The 18,375-nt window shown below is 40.8% G+C and overlaps 1 protein-coding gene across 3 annotated transcripts in view; it reads right to left on the bottom strand.

Annotated features, from left to right (window-relative positions):
- Nucleotides 1-14,241, bottom strand: part of LDLRAD3 (low density lipoprotein receptor class A domain containing 3) — a 223,381-nt gene extending 209,140 nt beyond the window's left edge. For all 3 annotated transcript variants that reach the window (XM_042453883.1, XM_042453875.1, XM_042453865.1), the window contains exon 1: nucleotides 14,125-14,241. In XM_042453883.1, coding sequence (XP_042309817.1) covers nucleotides 14,125-14,158 — 34 coding nt within the window. In that variant the 5' untranslated portion in view covers nucleotides 14,159-14,241. The remainder of the gene's footprint in view (nucleotides 1-14,124) is intronic.
- Between the last annotated feature and the right edge of the window lie 4,134 nt (nucleotides 14,242-18,375).

The raw sequence follows: 18,375 nt of genomic DNA, 5'->3' as shown, positions 1-18,375 counted from the left end.
ACATTGACTCTGCAAAATGATCTACTACCTGTCCAACATATTGGATAGATAGATAGATAGATAGATAGATAGATAGATAGATAGATAGATAGATAGATAGATAGATAGATAGATAGATAGATAGATACACACACACAGAGAGAGAGAGAGAGAGAGAGAGAGAGCGCACTTGGTATTTGCTGGTTTTTGCTTCTACAATCCCCCCTACCCGCGTGGATACCAAAATCTGTGGATGCTCAAGTCCCAGTATATATAATGGCATAGTAAAATGGTAAAGCGTCAGCGTGGCATAATGATTTGGGTGCTGGACGATGAATCTGGAGACTAGGGTTTGACTCAGTGAGAGAAACCCACTGGATGACCTTGGGCAACTTCACATGCTCTCAGCCTCAGGGAAAGGCAATGGCAAACCTCCTCTGAATAAAGCTTGCCAAGAAAACCCCATGATGGGTTCATTTTAGGGTCACAGAAGTCTTACGTTTGTATCATTTATACTCATTACTGTCCCAGAGCGTCAAGATGACCTGGGAAGAGCATTGGGCATTTAGATCTGATCCCTGAATAAAAATGTTGCATCAGCCAAATAAGAAATCAAATTTTTCAAAGTTCTGCCACTTATTAATCAATAAGCATCTAAAATATTTGATAGGTACTGGTTCCACCATTAAATAAGGAAGGAGACAGCTAGTATTGAGGCGCCCTTCAGGGACAAAATGCAAATTATTTAGAGGAGGAGGATGGCAGTGGTAGTGGTGGTCATATTTTTCCACCACTTTGGGTTTTTTTTAATCTTCATTCAATGAAAATTCTTGGGACTATCTCTGAGGCTTACTTTCAATAGCCTAAATCCAGTTGCTAACTAGAGTAGGTCCAATGAATAAACTGCTGAATGTTAAGTGAACACTTAACTAAATCCCAGATTCATTAAGTTTACTCAAGCTGGGAGCAAATGTTGGATTTAGGCTGATGTCTTCTCTACCAAACTTGTCCCTCATAAATGAAAAAAATATATCTATTGCATCTATCAACCCAATAAAAATTTCTGCTTGTCTTGTATGGGGATCCATATGGAAAACAGCATAAATCTGGAAAATGTTCAGCCATACCAAATCACTTCTGCAAATGCTGACACATCAGAAAAAGATAAACATCCTCTCTCAGCTATCTACATAAGTCAAAGTATGTCGTACATAAGACAAAATATGTCCTGAAGTATGACTTATATTTTAGCACAGTTCACATGTACATTATCATATTAAAAAGAAATGAGTTTTTAATAGCTACGCCTTAGTTACTTACCATTTTTTTCATCCACAACAATATCTATTGTTTCCTTATTCTTACACTTTTAACCTATCAAGTGAAGTTTACTAACCCATTCACAGGCAAGACAAGACACATGACATTACTCTACTTTCTACTCCATAAATATTTCATCTTACCTAGTAGCAACCCTTTCCAGTTTTCATTGTTTCTGAGCAAAAAAAAATGTATCTCCATTGCCCCTAGTTATAAAAAGGCAGGATGTACAATAATTTTGGTTAGTTTTGCTGGGTTAGGGAAAGATCAAATGATTGAGGAGATAAAATAAAATTCTATCCTGAAAGGTCTTGAAAGAGGACTGGAATACAGAAGCTCAAAGGCTCCTGAGCAAGTGTACTTAAGACATGAAATATGTTTTCTTCAATTACTTCACAGATTGGATAAATAAGTGTCCAGAAAAGATGGCCCACAGACAAGTAGCCTAGAAGCAATTTTGTCTGCATCCTGCTCTCCTGAGTCACAATTTTATCAAATTTTCATAAAGAGCATGTTATCAACAACTGATGCCATTGCTGAAAGGAGGTACAGATATTATTAAAGCACCTAACTGTGACAGAGGTGTGAGGTTTAACAAAATAAATTTCTTATCTCTGGTCCACAAATTGAAAACCTCTTTCCTTTGCCTGCAAGATACAACAGCTGTATGCTTCTAGTCTACAAATGAAACTTGAAAACATTACTACAGGTCCCATTGGTCATGTTGACTGGGGGGATTGGGGAGCTGTAGTGCAAAACACAGGTGCTAAATTAAAAATGAATTAATACCTTCCAGTTTCTGACACAGGTAGAGTTTAAAGCAGTGGTTCTCAAGCTTTCTTCTCACAGACCATTTGAAATTTTTGGACAACCTTATGTCAAGATCTGTATTAACTTTGAGATGTACACTCACATAACAGAACAAGAAGTTACGAATTCATGGAATTTCACAGCGGGAACCAAACAAAATCAGCTCCCATTTGTAACCCTCCCATGCTGACAGCACTGCTTTCCCCCTCTTGCTAATACAAACCCATTACAGAGGAAAATAGAATAGAGGCACCCTTTGCAACCTTTTCCAGAGTAGCTGCACTGTTACAAACACAACATCGATTTTTGTGACATCTTCTACACTAAAAAGAACACCTTACTAAGGAGAAGGAGAAATGCAGTAACTACATCTAGTCTATAACATACAGAATGAACAAAGGATCTTTGCTTGTGCAACAAAATTGCCAAAAACCACCTTGGCTTGTGACTACACCTAATATAAAGTTGTGAGGTGCCTTGTATGATATCACAAAACAGGCTTGCTGTTTCTCCATTTGAAATCAAATACATTTGAACTTTATTTATTTCTTAATAGTGCAAGCAACAGTTTCATTCAAGATCTAGGAAACTGTGTGCTTGTCTTTTGAAGAATACTTGAACAGGAAACACCTTCTCTTCCTGACAAAAGAATTTTAATTAGATTGCCAAGATGAAGTAATTTATTAATTGCATGCTATTATTTTGTTAATGTGTAATTAAAATATTATTGCTGTTGCATGTGTTTCTCAGAAGCATAGCTACGTTAGTCTGGAATATCAGTATACAAATGGATCTTGCAGCACCTTTGAGACAATCGAAATTACCAAACTACATGCCACTAGCGCTGCTATTCCACTTTGAGTGCTCTGGCTGCCTCCTGTAGCATTCTGGGGTTTGAAGTTCAGAGATGCCTGAGAGCTGTCTGACTGAGAATTCTAAATGCCCCTCCCTCAACTGCAAATCCCAGAATGCAACAGGAGGCAGCCAAAGCAATAAAAAAGGAGTATAGTGTAGTCATCCCCTGACAGTGCGAAATACATTGTAGCAAAGCTTGGTTGCATCTGAGGAAGCAGACCAAGTCTATGAAAGCTTACGCTAAAACATTTTTCCCATAGTTAATTTCATAGGTGCTGCAAGATCCCTTTGCATGTGTTTCTCAGCACCAAAACACACTGCAGTTTGAGACCACTTTAACTGCCCTGGCTCAATGCTAGGAAATTCTAAGAACTGTAGTTTTGTGAGACATTTAGCCTTGTCTGTCAGAGAGCTCTGGTGTCACAATAGCCTACAATACTCAATATATTCAGTATTGGGAGTGCCTTTAAGTCGTCTGTCAGTTTATGGCAACCTCACGAATTTCACAAGGTTTTCTTAGGCAAGGAGTATTCAGAAGTGGTCTTGTCTCTTCCTTTCTCTGAAATGTATCCAACAACACCTTTTGGCAAGTCACATTCTCTCGGTCTAAGAGGAAGTCAACAGCAAACCCTCTCTGATAATCATGCCAAGAAAACCCCATGATAGGTTCACCATAAGTCAGAAATACCTTGAAGGCACACAAGAGCAACAAACGCATTTACACTGCAAGACAAACCTTCACCTACAACACAAAAAGATGGTACCGTATTTCATTTCTAGATGAAATGCTACATATATAAGAATCCCAAGCCTTTGCTTTAGAAGAATCTAAGAGGTTACTTAAAGGATAAAACAGGTGCCAAACTTGCTATCATGTCCAATTAATATGACCAGACAAGGATCAGCTCTGTCCTGGAATACTTCCAGATGAGGCCATGAAAAAAAGAATTGAAACAACTGATGACACATCTGGTCTACAATTGGACAGTTAACTGCAAACCATGTAAAGGTTTCCCTTCACATGAATGTCTAGTTGTAACTGACTGTAGGGAGCAGTGCTCATCTCCATTACTAAGCCAAAGGAGCCACTGTTGTCCAAAGACGAATCTGGTGGTCACTGTTACCTTCCCACCGAAGTGGTACCTATTTATCTACTTGCCCTTTTACATGCTTTTGGACTGCTAGGTTGACAAAAGCTGGGGCTAGTGATGGGAGCTCACCATGTCATGCAGCACTTGGCCTCAAACTGCCAACCTTCTGACCTTACAATCATCAGAATACTTATCAAATTTACAGATGACACCAAATTAGGAGGAATAGCTAATACTCCAGAGGACAGGATCAAAATTCAAAATGACCTGAATAGACTAGAAAGCTGGGCCACAGCTAACAGAATGAACTTCAACAGGGAGAAATGTAAGGTACTGCACTTAGGGAGGAAAAAATGAAATGCACAGATATAGGATGGGGGACACCTGGCTTAAGGAGACAACATGTGAAAGGGATCTAGGAGTCCAAGTAGACCACAAGCTGAACATGAGTCAACAGTGTGATGCGGCAGCTAACAAGGGCAATGCAATTTTAGGCTGCAGCAATAGAAGTATAGTGTCTAGGTCAAGGGAAGTCATAGTGCCACTATATTCTGCTCTGGTCAGGCCCCACCTGGAATATTGTGTCCAGTTCTGGACACCACAATTCAAAAAGGACATTGAGAAACTGGAGCGTGTCCACAGGAGGGCGACTAAAATGGTGAAAGGTCTGGAAACCATGCCCTATGAGGAACAACTCAGGGAGCTGGGGATGTTTAGCCCGGAGAAAAGAAGGTTAAGGGGTGATATGATAGCTCTGTTTAAATATTTGAAGGGATGTCATATTGAGGAGGGAGCAAGCTTGTTTTCTGCTGCTCCAGAGACTAGGACCCAGAGCAATGGATGCAAGCTGCAGGAAAAGAGATTCCACCTGAACATTAGGAAGAACTTCCTGACAGTAAAGGCTGTTCGTTGGACAGGGGGTTGGACTGGATGGCCCTTGCAGTCTCTTCCAACTCTATGATTCTATGATTCTATGAGAACTGGTGTCTTAACCACTAAGATGCATCCCCAAAAAATGAATAACAGAACTGAAATTTTGAATGGACTAAGGGGCTTAGGAGTATATCTGGCTTGAATGTGTGGGAATAGAAGCTAACTAACTACAAGAAGGAGGAATCCCTGTTGCAGGACTGAATAAACATAAATAATAGCCAATTATTATTTATATTTTAGCATAATTGAAATCAAAGGAAGCAAAGGAAGTTAAAAGCAATGCACCTGGAAATCTTAAGAGCATCATCTTTGGGACACCCTCTGCAATCTTGTGCTGAAAATATCTAGGTATGTAATGTCAACTCAGTTTCGCAAGGGTTCCTATAAATGCTGAATCTGTAATCCTTTTTCTGTTGCCTGATGGACCTGTTCTTTAAATAAAATTACCTAAATTGATTTGATCTTGTAGTGTTGGTAGATATGCAGTGAAAAGTTTGGATCCGAGCTTTATAAACAAGCGTGAAGGGTGTTTTAAAGGCACCTCACATTGAACAAGTAATTCAGGAAGGCCCAAAAGCTGGTTACAATTGTCTTCAAAAATTCTGTTATACAACTTCCTAAAAATATAAAACAGTGAGAATATAGTTTTTCAATGGAAGCTTCAATTGATTACACTTCTCCGTAAAAGTGAAATTATCATTCTGGGTTTTTCACTTCTACGTTAAAGAACTACTGAGTATCAGACATAGCTACACAACATTAGAATGCCTTTGCACTTTGCTATTGAGGCAGAATGCCTATAAAGATAGTGCACAAGTGAAATTTTCACTAAAAGATGCAAACTCAACTAGAAAATGACACTGGCTTGAGAGGCACATGCCCATTATTAAAAGCGTTCTTGCAGGATCAGTTTGTCAACTTGAAAATTTTCTTCAAATGTTATAACCCTGCTATGAGAGCACAACATTTTTGTGAAAAAAATCACTTATATATAATGAACTATTTGACAGTTCCTCCTTGCATACCATAACATTCTAGTCTATTAGATGAGGTTTTTCAGGTGCTGCACAGTGGTCTCCTAGTTAGACCTTAATCCGTTATATTACTAAGCATAAAATCCACTGGATTATAATTATCATTGTGTAGCCAACAATATACTCCTGATAATCTTTTGTAAAAATGAAATTAGCAATATGAGAAAACTCAATTCTCCTATTCACTCAGTGACTCTCTGTGAGATGTTTAGATTATACACTGAATAGATGCAAAGTACTTATCAACTTAGAGTTGCACAACTAATGCCCTCTGGTATAGCTTTGAATCCCAGAATCTTGCTTTCTTGGCTCCATATCTCAAAGATAAGGATAATTAGTGCTTCCTGCTGTCTAGAGATATTTGTTAATAATTGGCTCTTAAATAACAGCAATATATCAACAGACACTTGCAGTAAATATGGCTCTGCTTCATCATTCTTTATTACATGTTACCACCGCTTCTATTCATTTTACTAGCAAGTCATAAATTCACCCATTCTCCAAAGTAACTTCAGCATAATAATCTTTCTGACCATCTGTACATTCAGTAAACCAGCATATAGAAATTAGGAATTAAACTCATGGTTTGAATAGCCAATAGAGAGACATGCTGGACACTGATTTCCTAAAAGGCTAAGCTATACATTATAGACACCTTCCTGCACCAAATTGTACTGACAAACCATGTGATAAAGATGTTGTATGCAACACACACAGAATATGTGGCTTCAACCGACACTACCACTTTTGGAATAACAACAGTTAAATTGCATTTTAAACATCACACAACAGCACAGCAAGCTGATAAACAAAAGTACTCATAAGACAACAGTCATTATTTGTAACACTTGTAATATATAATCCAGGCCAAAACCCAAAATTAGCACAGTTCTAATTAAATAATTAATCATTTAATAATGGTATATAAGATAATAGTGCCAACATGTATATTCTACCCCAAAATAACTCTGCTTATGTGTTTCACCCTAGCAATATTAAAATGCCTTCTAATGACCAGAGGTCCCTTGTGTGGACTGGATGGCTCTTGTGGTCTCTTCCAACTCTATGATTCTATGAATCAATCAAATAAAAAACAACATTTTAGGATTCCCACTTTAAAAACAAATCAAAGAAAAATGTTTTGTCTCTTTCATGTTTATAGGCAGTCCCTCAACAATATATTAAAAGTTAAGAAACCAACATCAAAGTGACATTAACCTTATTACTGGAATACTGCTGACTACCAATAATAATTTAAAAGCCAATAAAAAGTTTGTTTGCATCACAGAGAACACAATTGCAGAATACAAACATGAAAGTGGCATCTGTGGTCTAAATCCAATTGTAAACTCCAACCAGAGTAGATCCACTGAATTAGTAACATTTGTTCAGTGCTCACTTAACAAGTCCAGTTCATTCAATGGGTCTACTCTGGTTGGGAGTAACAACTGGATTTAGCCCTCTGTCTTCCACAGTAGAGGCAAAATAGCATCCAAACCCTGTGGAGTAATAAATTAAAATTAAATAATATATGCAGGCCGAGTCTCCGAAATGCCAAAATGTCCCCAAACTAAAACTTTTTTCATGGGTGGCTGACACCTGTGCTTTGTGACAGTTCAGTGAACACAAAATTTGTTTCATCCACAACATTATATAAAACTTTGTATAAAATTTCTTCAGGCAGTGTGTATAAGGTGAATATGAAACATAAATTAATTTTGTGTTTAGACCTGGGTCCCATCTCCAAACTATTTCATTATGGATATGAAAATATTCCAAAATCCAAAATACTTCTAGTCCTAAACATTTGGGATAAAGAAGACTCAACCTGCAACACCTTGTGCCCTAGTTGTGTTCTTTTTAAGTGCCCATAATTCATCACTTTTATGACAGTTAGGCTGAAATGATGATCGGGAGAGGGACTGTCATTTGACAATAATCTGTGAGTGAAGTATTTATTTTATATGTATATATGATCATTCAAAGTGCACACACGATTATATAAATAGGTTATCACCAACAGAGAAGATGAACTATTAGAGAAGCTAACTGACTAACATAACAATATTCAAGAACCTGCTAGTAACACAGGGAAGCACTGTGTATACAATAATAAATCTGCAAATATGGGGGGAGGGAAACAATCCAAGTAATTTTGTCTGGTTCTGTCCCCCCACTCCAATACTCAAGAATACTAATTTAATCTGAGTAGTCTTAAAGGCATTTGAAGAACAAAAAACAAAACTAAAGGGTTCTGCCAAAGAAAATCTATATGTGTAGAAATTAACTAAATTAAATAAATTATATCCCACTTCCAATTACCAAAAGACACTACTATGAAGAAATAAAGGATTAAATAAACCCTGGAGTAGAGAAGCCAGTAAAATGTCTAAAAGGGTATAAATACCCCACTGAAAAATGAGCAAAAAATATCCAAACTCAAATCCAGAATATTTGGACCCTGGAGCAGGAAAGCCAGTAACATTTCTAAAAGGGTAACAATACCCCACGAAGAGTTATGTAAATGTAAAAGATAAAATCATAAAATGATATAAAACACTAAAGGCCAGATGTGTTTCGACCTCAGTCTTCCTCAGTGGCCTATAACCATTTAAAATATATTGTATCTGCTCATCAACTCACACAATGTGTCTCTACTCTATTCAAAAGCAACAAATGGACCTGTTCTTGACTCAGGCTTCTACTATTTTAACAGATACATCAAAATAAAAGTTGGACACAAACTATCCATTCTATGAGGTGAAAGTTAAGGAAGTTTTCATTTAAAACAAAATATAAGCAAACATCAGAAGATACCTAGTGCAATACACATACAACTGGATACAAGTTGCCACAAGTTGTACTTAAGCCACACAATGTATTTAATGAAAACATTGATGATACACTTTTATGGAAGAGAAAGTGAAAAGACACTTTCAACTTTTAAGATTCAGACAATGGTGATACAAAAATAGTTCATATTGCTGTGAAATACTCAACGTTCTACTCAAGTTGAGATCCCTAACTTGGTCTTCTTCAAATGCCTAGACTGCAAGTCCCAGCTTTCCTGGGCAATGAAAGTGATGGATGGGACTTCTGGGAGTGGATGGTACCATACTGTGAAAAACTAGATCAGTTTCCTAACTCTATTTTATCATTTTTGAAATTTATCAAGTAGAAGACTATACTCACAAATGAAACAAGAACAGCACATCCCCCAAAAATATATTTAAAATATTAAAAAATATTATGAAATGTGTGCCCTTTTGATTTTTGGTCTTGAAACAACAGGCTGTAATGCTGAGACCAAATAATTCAGAGTTTTCTAAAAGAACAAAAAAGGTCAGTGAGTTTGAAAATAAGGCATTCCTTATATGATGTAGCACATGACAGAACTCCCCAAGAGGTTTACAATCACTCTTTTAAGTGCAAAGCTGCTATAGCAAAGTTCTCCTTTTCACTCATAGCAACTTCTGCCAACAGAATACTACTATAGCCAAGTATCATGCATATGTAGGCTTATTATCAAGTAAAAAATTCAGACAGTACCTCTAGCATCAGCATCAGCCTTCGTTTTGTTTAAGTGTATCTACAAAAGAAGCTAGTAGAATATAGTGCAGCTGCAGTATAGCTGAACTGGTTTACCATTCCATATGTATTTCTTCCACTTGGGCAAAATGCTCCAATGGTGAAAAAGAGTGTAAAGATGTACAACAGAGAAAGTGCTTAGATCACATACATTCTGTTGGTCTTCTCACTCAGTGCTTTTGAAATTATGTTGCCAGTATTTTTACATTCAATAAGAAAAGCCCTTATTCACACAGCTTTCCCTTTTGCTAACAGCTGAATTCTTCAACTCCATAAATGTGTACGTGCTTTCAAGATCCCGCTGACTTATGGCAACCCCATGAATTTCATAGTTTTCTTAGCACCATAACAGTTTTCTTCTCTGCTTGCAAATGCTTAAATCCAACTGTTTGTATCAAACTAAATGATATCCTTCTGGGCTGCCTCTCTGGGATGGACTTGGAGGTATTGTTTGACACTGGCTCCATTTCTTCCTGGAGAGGCGAACCCAGAAGGTGGTGCTAAGGGACTTCTGCTTGATGCCCTGGCCAGTGGCCTGTGGGGTCCCTCGGGGTTCTCTGTTGTCCCCTATGCTATTCGACATATGCATGAAACCAGTGGTAGAGGTTGTCCAGAGCTTTGGGGGTGTGGTGCCATGCGTATGCAGATGACATTCAACTCTACTACCCCTTTCCACCTCAATCCAAGGAGGTTCTCCTGGTCCTAAACCAGTAATGGACTAGACGAGGGCAAACATGTTGAAACTTAATCCAGACAAGACAGAGGTGCTCCTGGTCAGTTGGAAGGAATAGGGATCCAGCCTGTGTTGGATGGGGTTATTCTCTTCCTGAAGATGCAGGTTTGCAGTGTGGAGGTATTCCTAGACTCAGCTCTGAAGCTGAAGGCCCAGGTCTCTGCAGTGACCAGGAGTGCTTTTGCACATTTAAAAATTGTGCATGCACTGCACCCATTCCTTGAAACGCCAGGTCTGGTCTTGGTGGTACATACCTTGGTTACATCCCATTTGGACTACTGTAACACACGTTCCTTGGGGCTGCCTTTGAAGAGTGTTTGGAAACTTCAGCTGGTCCAAAGAGCTGCAGCCACATTGTTAACAGGGGCAGGTTACAGAGACCACACAATGCCCCTGCTGAAACAGCTTCACTGGCTGCCAACTTGTTTCCGGGCACAATTCAAAGTGCTGATTATGACCTATAAAGCCCTATATGTCTCAAGTCCAGCCTGTTTGGCAGACCATATCTCTCTGTATGAGCCAGCCTGGGCTCTGAGTTCCTCAGGTGAAGCCCTCCATCACAAGCACAGTTGATGGGCACACAAGAGAGAGCCTCCTTGGTGGCTGCCCCTGGAATTCCCTTCCCAGGGAGGCCAGAATGACCCCCTCCTTGTTGGCCTACCACCAACAGGCTAAGACCTACCTGTTCAAACAAGCTTTTAAAACAGAATGTTTTTCAAAGGACCAGCTTGGGGTGTTGTATCATTTTAAAGTGTTTAAAACACTTTTATCTTTTCAAACTGTATTTTATTCATTTCATAAGCAATCTTTTTAATACTGTAATAATTTAATTCCATTTTAATGTAGCACTTTTCTAGGTTTTTAATTGTGCTAGGAAAAGAGCAGGATACAACAACAACAACAACAACAACAACAATAATAACAACAACTAAATAGACCTGTTCATTCAATGGGATTTATGTAAGTAATGACTTATTAAGTTTTCATTAATTCAATCCACACTCAGTGGTATTACCAATTGGATTTAGACCAAAGGTTTTAACATATATATCAGTCTTCAGTTTGCAAGGTCTCCTGTTTAGCAATGTTAAAATGCCTCTTCCATGTTATCCACAGTTAAGTATTCCCCAACTGTCTGATCTGGTGAATCTGAAAGGGGTGGGAAGTTCTTGCCTTAAAGCAACAGACTGAAACAGCTTGACATCTGGTTCCACCTGTATTTTGTTCTTTCTGAGTTGGGAAAGTCTTTCAGGTTCTGTTTACTTGTATAAGTAAAGTACCTGTAAATACGTCAGGAATAAACTTTTTTGCAACATGGCCACATTGCCAGAAAAAACCACAAAAACTACCTGTAAATAGTTTTTACTTTTTATTGGTTAAAAAGCTCTTTCTATTAGATACATGTTTACTATTGATAAGTGTCCCATTTTTATCAAACAGAGGGTTCTCTCTGGTCAAGAACGAAAGAGGATTTAAAGAACACAAATTCATATTCTTCTGAAATCTGTTCTCAAGCTGACCCAGGCTTTCAAGTCTTAAGAGCAACACACAGCCACAGAAATGAACGTTACAACCAAAACTCCAAGAAAAGTTGGTCAACATTATTACAAACACCAATCAAGAACAGCAGACAAAGTACCTTTGACACTGAGAGGGGACACTGTTGACATCACATTGGAGGATAATCAAGTAAAAGTACTTCTAACATTGTGGGTGATGTGAAGTTGAAGGCTTTCATGGCTGGCATCCATAGTTTTTTGTGGGTGTTTTGGGCTATGTGGCCATGTTCGAGAAGAGTTTATTCTTGTGGGTGATGTTATTAGGCCCTGTTGCCTGTTAGGCCCAATGAAGGTGCTACAAGATCTCTTCGTCTACTGACACAGATTAACAGAACTGTGTCTTTTAATACAACCCAAAACAGAGACACTTTGGGAACAGAAGGGCCTGCAGTTCCATGTATAATTCTTAAAACTACACCAAGATAGCACCTAGCAATAAAAGTGTGTATTAATCAATGACAGATTTACATTACAGGCAAGATCAGAAGAATTCTGAGGCAAAATGAATCTGGAGTGAGTGGCCACTGTCTACATATTAAATAGCAGGGCTACTCAGTGTAGTAGTATGGGGGCTATTGGCTGCTGCCCCACCCTGTACTTCTGAGATACATAATTGTAGTCAATGATCACAAAAATGATGTTGGCTGACTGGGGGGGGGGGAACCTTACAAGTCCCACACATTAGATAGTTTAAGTAGTATTGCTTTACAGTGCTTCTTTGAAAGACTGGATAAAAGCACTTCTCAGGCTTTTGCATATGTTTCTACTATTTCCCTACCTTTCCCTTAGCCCAGGATAGAGTTCATCCAAGCAGATGATCTCAACTAGTGTGTTATAAGTGTCTGAAATTGTAAGTCGCTTTGCAAAACCTTAGCACCACAACCAACTAGCTAATAATAACTTTTGTAAAGGGCGAAGCAACAAGCTCCTCACAGGACACTTTGACCACATCACTGCTCTGTTGCGTATGGTTCACACTTGTTGCAAGGCACCATTTTAAAGTTTACAGTATTAACTTTAGGATTAATAAAGAAGGTCCAAAACACACTGCAGAAATAATCCAGTTTGAGACCACTTGAACTGCCCTGGCTCAATGCTAGGGAAATCTGGGAACCGATGTTTCGTGAGACATTTAGCCTTCTCTGTCAGAGTACTGGGCCACATTAAACTACAATTCCCAGGGTTCCCTAGCACTGAGCCGGGGCAGTTAAAGCGATCTCAAACTGGATTATTTCTGCAGTGTGTTTTGGCCCGAAGTATTGGCAAAACCCTCGACTTTATTAAGGCCTCCGTGAACATAAGGAGGGCTCCTGGGACGCCTGAAGATTAAATCACATAGGAAGTTTCCGAATTCCTTTAAATGAATAGGTTTAACAAACTACAATCCCCAGAATTCCACAGCATTTAGCCACGGCTGTTATAGTGGTGCCAAACGGGATTATTTCTGCAGTGTGTATACAGCCAATGCTAACAAACACACACCACAACACACCAAGAAGCCATGATTCCAACTCCTCAGGTATTGCAACAAGTCGCTGGAGCTGAATACTGTCCCAGCCAACCTCAAAATAAATTGTCACCTCAAAACACACACACACACAAAAAAAGTTGCCACCTCAAAACAACACACACACACAGACTTACAAAAGTTGCTATCTCAAAACAAAACACACACACAAAAGTGGGAGCAAAGGGCCTCCCAAGTTGTTGCCCGTGTTGTGGCTTCGCTGTGAGTGAGCCTTCCAGGTCCCCGCCCCTCCAAAGCCCAGGCGAGGACACACTTGGGGTGCTGTTGTGTCTCACACACACAACGCACACACAAACCTCTCTCCTCCTCCTGGACAGCAAAGCCCTCCCTCCCTCTCTCTTCCAAACTGAGTCAAAGCGGCCACCAAAGTCCTTCCCTGGCGCCTGAAGCAAGGAAAGCCCATCCCATGTGTGTCCCTTCCCTTTCCCCGCCCAGAGTGTCCACCAGACAGATCCCCAAAAGGAGGATCGCCAGGCGCCTCATAATGGAGGAAAGCAAAACAAAAGCAAAAGCTCAGGAAGACAACTCCAGTGCTATAAATCCGTGCAGTTTAGATGGAAAGGCTGGAATGGAGGGCGCGTCCTGGAAAAGGAGGACAAGACGCCTTTGCCCCTCCCCCAGCAGCAGCATTAGCAGCCCTCCCTCGGTCTCCCATCCCGCCTCCCTCCCTCCCTCCCTCGCTTCTCCCACTCACCCGCCGAGCCCAGGAGCAGCCAGAGGAGCCACATGGCCCCCGATGAGGAGGAGCACTTTGGGGGCTCTTTCCTGGGCGCCTCTCGGCCAGTGCCCGGCCCAGGCCCAGGCTGCAGCAATGGAGGAGGAGGAGGAGGAGGGAAGAGAAGAGGGGGAGGGCCAGGGGAGGCTCCCGCCCAGAAAGCCATAACCCCCCCCCAATGCCCAGCCAGCCCTCCTCGTTGACTCTCTCTCTCTCTCTCTCTCTCATAATACACATTCACAAAAACACACTTGATCATCATGCCCCTTTTCCCCAAGTTCCTCCCGAGTCCCAGGTCGCCTTCCCGCCCTGCCCACTTTTCCCAGGGCAAGGGAGGCTTCTGGAAGCTCAGCCATTGCAGCTTTCCTCTGATCTCCGGGGAAAGGGAAGGGTCCCGAGTGGGAAGGAAGATCCACGTCCCTCCTGGGCTGGGAAGCCAAGCCCCTCCGACTTTACTCCGAGTTGGAGAGTGGTTGCAGGGGGTAAGGTCAGAGTAAAACCTGGGAGAAGGGCTGCAAAGCTAGGCCGCCTGACGTAAGTGCCACAGAAGTGTGTAAAATAGACATTAAAAATAAGGTGCAAAGCTCAAAAAGGTGCAAAGCTAAGAGTGAGGTTTTTTTTCTTTTTTTTTTTCTTTTTTTTTTTTTTTTTTTTTTTCTTTTTTTTTTTTTTTTTGTTCTTTTTCCTCTTTGGGTAACTGCCACAGAAGTGTGTAAAATAGACATAAAAATAAGGTGGCAAAGCTAAAGTGAGGTAACTGCCACAGAAGTGTGTAAAATAGACACTAAGAGTAAGACGCAAAGCTAAGAGTGAGTAACTGCCACAGAAGTGTGTAAAATGACACTAAGAGTAAGCGCAAAGCTAAGGTGAGGCAACTGCCACAGAAGTGTGTAAAAACAGACATAAGAATAGGCGCAAGCTAAGAGTGAGGTAACTGCCACAGAAGTGTGTAAAATAGGAACCAAGAGTAAGAGCAAAGCTAGAGTGAGGGCAACTGCCAGAGAAGTGTGTAAAACAGACACTAAGATAAGGCGCAAAGCTAAGAGTGAGGTATGTGTCCACAGTGTGTAAACCGAACTAAGAATAAGGCGCAAAGCTAAGAGTGAGGTATGTGCACAGAAGTGTGTTAAACGACACTAACAGTAGGCGCAAAGCTAAGAGTGAGGTAACTGCCACAGAAGTGTGTAAAAAGACCCTAAGGTAAGCGGCAAAGCTAAGAGTGAGGTATGTGTCACAGAATGTGTAAAACAGACCTAAGAGTAAGATGCAAAGAGTAGGTGCAAAAACTGCCATAGTTCATGCCCCGGAATCCTTTAGTTTGTTGTGGCACCAGGCTCCCTGGCGGAAGGCTAAATATCTCACAAAACTACAAACCCCAGAATTCCATAGCGTGGAGCCATGGCAGTTAAAAGCAGTGGAAAACAGATGCTGCACTAGTCCAGCACCCAAACCACTTGGGAAGGGTTTCCTGCTTCCTACCCTGTCTTAATTTTTCACCAGGGAATAAAATAGAAACAGAAGAACCCAATGACAACATGGGAAGGTTATGGTTCTACTTCACTCCTGCTGAGCTGGATGGGACCCCTGGAGACCACCTTCATCCTGAAAAAAACTTGCTAAAAGCCACCCAATGATTAACCTTTTTAATGTGTGTCTTTTTAGATTGTAAACCAGAGGGCAGGGAACCGTCTAATTAACCATTTTTTAAGCCACTTTGAGAGTCTTTGTGGCTGAGAGTGGGATATAAATACTTGAATAAATAAAATAAATAAGCCACTCTGAGTCCCAGTTCTGAGAAAGAGCAGATTACAAATAACTATATAAAAAATAACTGACAATCAGTAAGCACTGCTGAGCTAAGGCCGTTAAAAGGAGTGTAAAGGGCAAAGTACTGAAAAAAAAGGTTTAATATGAAGTACAGAACATTAAAAGGTAAGATATGGAGGACACTAGTCCTCTCGGCACAAACGTAAAGTATCAATTACAAAATCGCAATCATGTCAGCCAAATATGAACTGCTCCCAAGCCTGCTCTCTGACTTATAGACAGGCCCATAGGCCAAGGCTTGCTCTCCTCAGGCCTTCTTCCTGTCTCAACTGCTTAACTTTGGGCCCAAACAGACACAGGCTAAATAAAGCAACTTTGGGTCACTTTGGATGTATGCTGTTTAAATAATTACACACATCTTAAGAGCCAGAAGCTGCCCACCAAGCGTGTTTCCAATCCTTAGGACTGGAGCATGTGCTTCTGGCCTCTTAGGACCGCATCATTTAAACAGCATACTCCAAAGGGACCCAAGCAGCTTTATTTTGCCTGTCTGTTCGGGCCCTTTGTCTCTCTCAGCACCATCCAGAAGTTGTTTTCTAACTGCCCTCTGGTTGCCTCACACGTGTTGCCAACAAGCCTCGAAGATAATTCCCGAAAATGTTGTCCAAAACCGCTGATCCCCCAGATCACACGGAATTTCAGTCACATTCCCGGAAAATTCCCATAATCTAAAATGGCGAGATTTTTGCAAATAAAGTAAACATAATTGAATAAAAATAATTGTAACTTATTTCAACTCTCAAATCACCATTGAACCAAACAAAGAATCTTTCAGTCTTTTAAGATATTTATTTGACATGAAGGGGTTCAGGAAGCTTTGTGCCAAATAGAAAGTGTTCGGATGCAACCCCCTGCAGAAATAAATCCAGTTTGACACCTTTTTAATTGCCATGGCCAGTGCTAGGGAATACTGGGAATTCTAGTTTTTGAGACATTTAACCTTCTCTCTCAGCAAACTCTGGTGTGACAACAAACTACATTCCCAGGATTTCATAGCACTGGGCCATGGCGTAGTAAAAACGGTATGAAAGTGGATTGTCTCGGAGTCTGGAGTGAAGATGCAGCCTGAGTTGGGTCCAAGACACACTGCAGAATAATCCAGTTTGAGACTGCTTTAACTGCCCTGGCTCAGTGCTAGGGAACCCTGGGAAGTGTAGTTTTGTGAGACATTGAGCCTTCTTTATCAAAAAGAGCTCTGGTGCCACAACAAACTACAATTCCCAGGATTCCCTAGCACTGAGCCAGGAGAGTTAAAGCGGTCACAAACTGGATTATTTCTGCAGTGTTTTGGACCTTCGTTTTAAAAATGCTCAAGGTCCAATCCATACTGCAGAAATAATCCAGTTTGAGACCTGGCTCAGTGTAGGGAACCCTGGGAATTGTAGTTTTGTGAGAAAGAGCTCTGGTGCCACAATGAAACTACAGTTCCCATCATCTGAGGAATGCTTAAGTTAGGAAAGCTCATGCTGCCAACTTTTTTTCAGTGAGTCTCAAAGGTCTACAAGATCTATCTCTCTATCATCATCACCATTATTATTATCATTATTAATCCAATGCAGCTGAAGAAGTGGACTTAAACTGGCAACACTGATATCTGTAGACTCATTCTCTGGGCTGTGATCTGGAAGCGTGGAGGCAATTCCCTTGCAACCAGGGAATCCTGGAATTGTAGTTTGTTGTGACATGTTGAGACACTGCTTTACCGGCAGCAGGGCTCCATGCATGGAATTCTGGGCTTGGGGGTGTTTGTTGTGCCCAGATCCCATCATCGCAGGGAGCCTTGCAGTTAGAAGCAGTGCCAAACTGGATTATTTCTGCAGTATGGATGCAATGGAAAAGAGATCCACAAAACAAAATTCTTGGAAGACAGGGCAGCAGGGGTGCCAACTGACCAGGTGCTCTGCCATGCTCAGAGGCATATTTAATCACAACACACCCACTCTCTCAGGGACATACATTCACATGACACAAGCAGCCACTTTTCTTTCCCTGGAGCCTGGGAATGCTGAGGGGGAGGCAATCACTGTCCTCTCTCTGATTGGCTGAAAACTGTTAGTGTGATTCTCCAAACGTGGTTGGTTGGTTTGCTCTTTCTCCGTCCTCGCTCTCTCAGAAGGAGTCATTGAGAGAGAGAGAGAGAGGAGAGAGTTTTTTCTCCAGCCCTCTCTCTGATTGGCTGAAAACTGTTACACTCAAAGGGTTGGTTGCTCTGCAGCAGGCTGGAGCTGAAAGGGCCAAAGTCACGGAAAAGGCACTGACATTAGAGCAAGGCATGAAATCACACAAAAAGCTCTGAAAAGTCCCCGTTTTCACGTGAAAGTCGCGAAATTGGCAACACTGGCCTCACACAAGTGATGTCATCCTCCTCATAGATTCCAGCACCCCTTCCCAGGAAAAAGGCCC

This window comes from Sceloporus undulatus, chromosome 1 (assembly GCF_019175285.1).
Source record: "Sceloporus undulatus isolate JIND9_A2432 ecotype Alabama chromosome 1, SceUnd_v1.1, whole genome shotgun sequence".
Lineage (NCBI taxonomy): Eukaryota > Metazoa > Chordata > Lepidosauria > Squamata > Phrynosomatidae > Sceloporus > Sceloporus undulatus.
The sequence above is the reverse complement of the archived record's forward strand: the minus strand, read 5'-3'. Positions and strand labels throughout refer to the sequence as shown.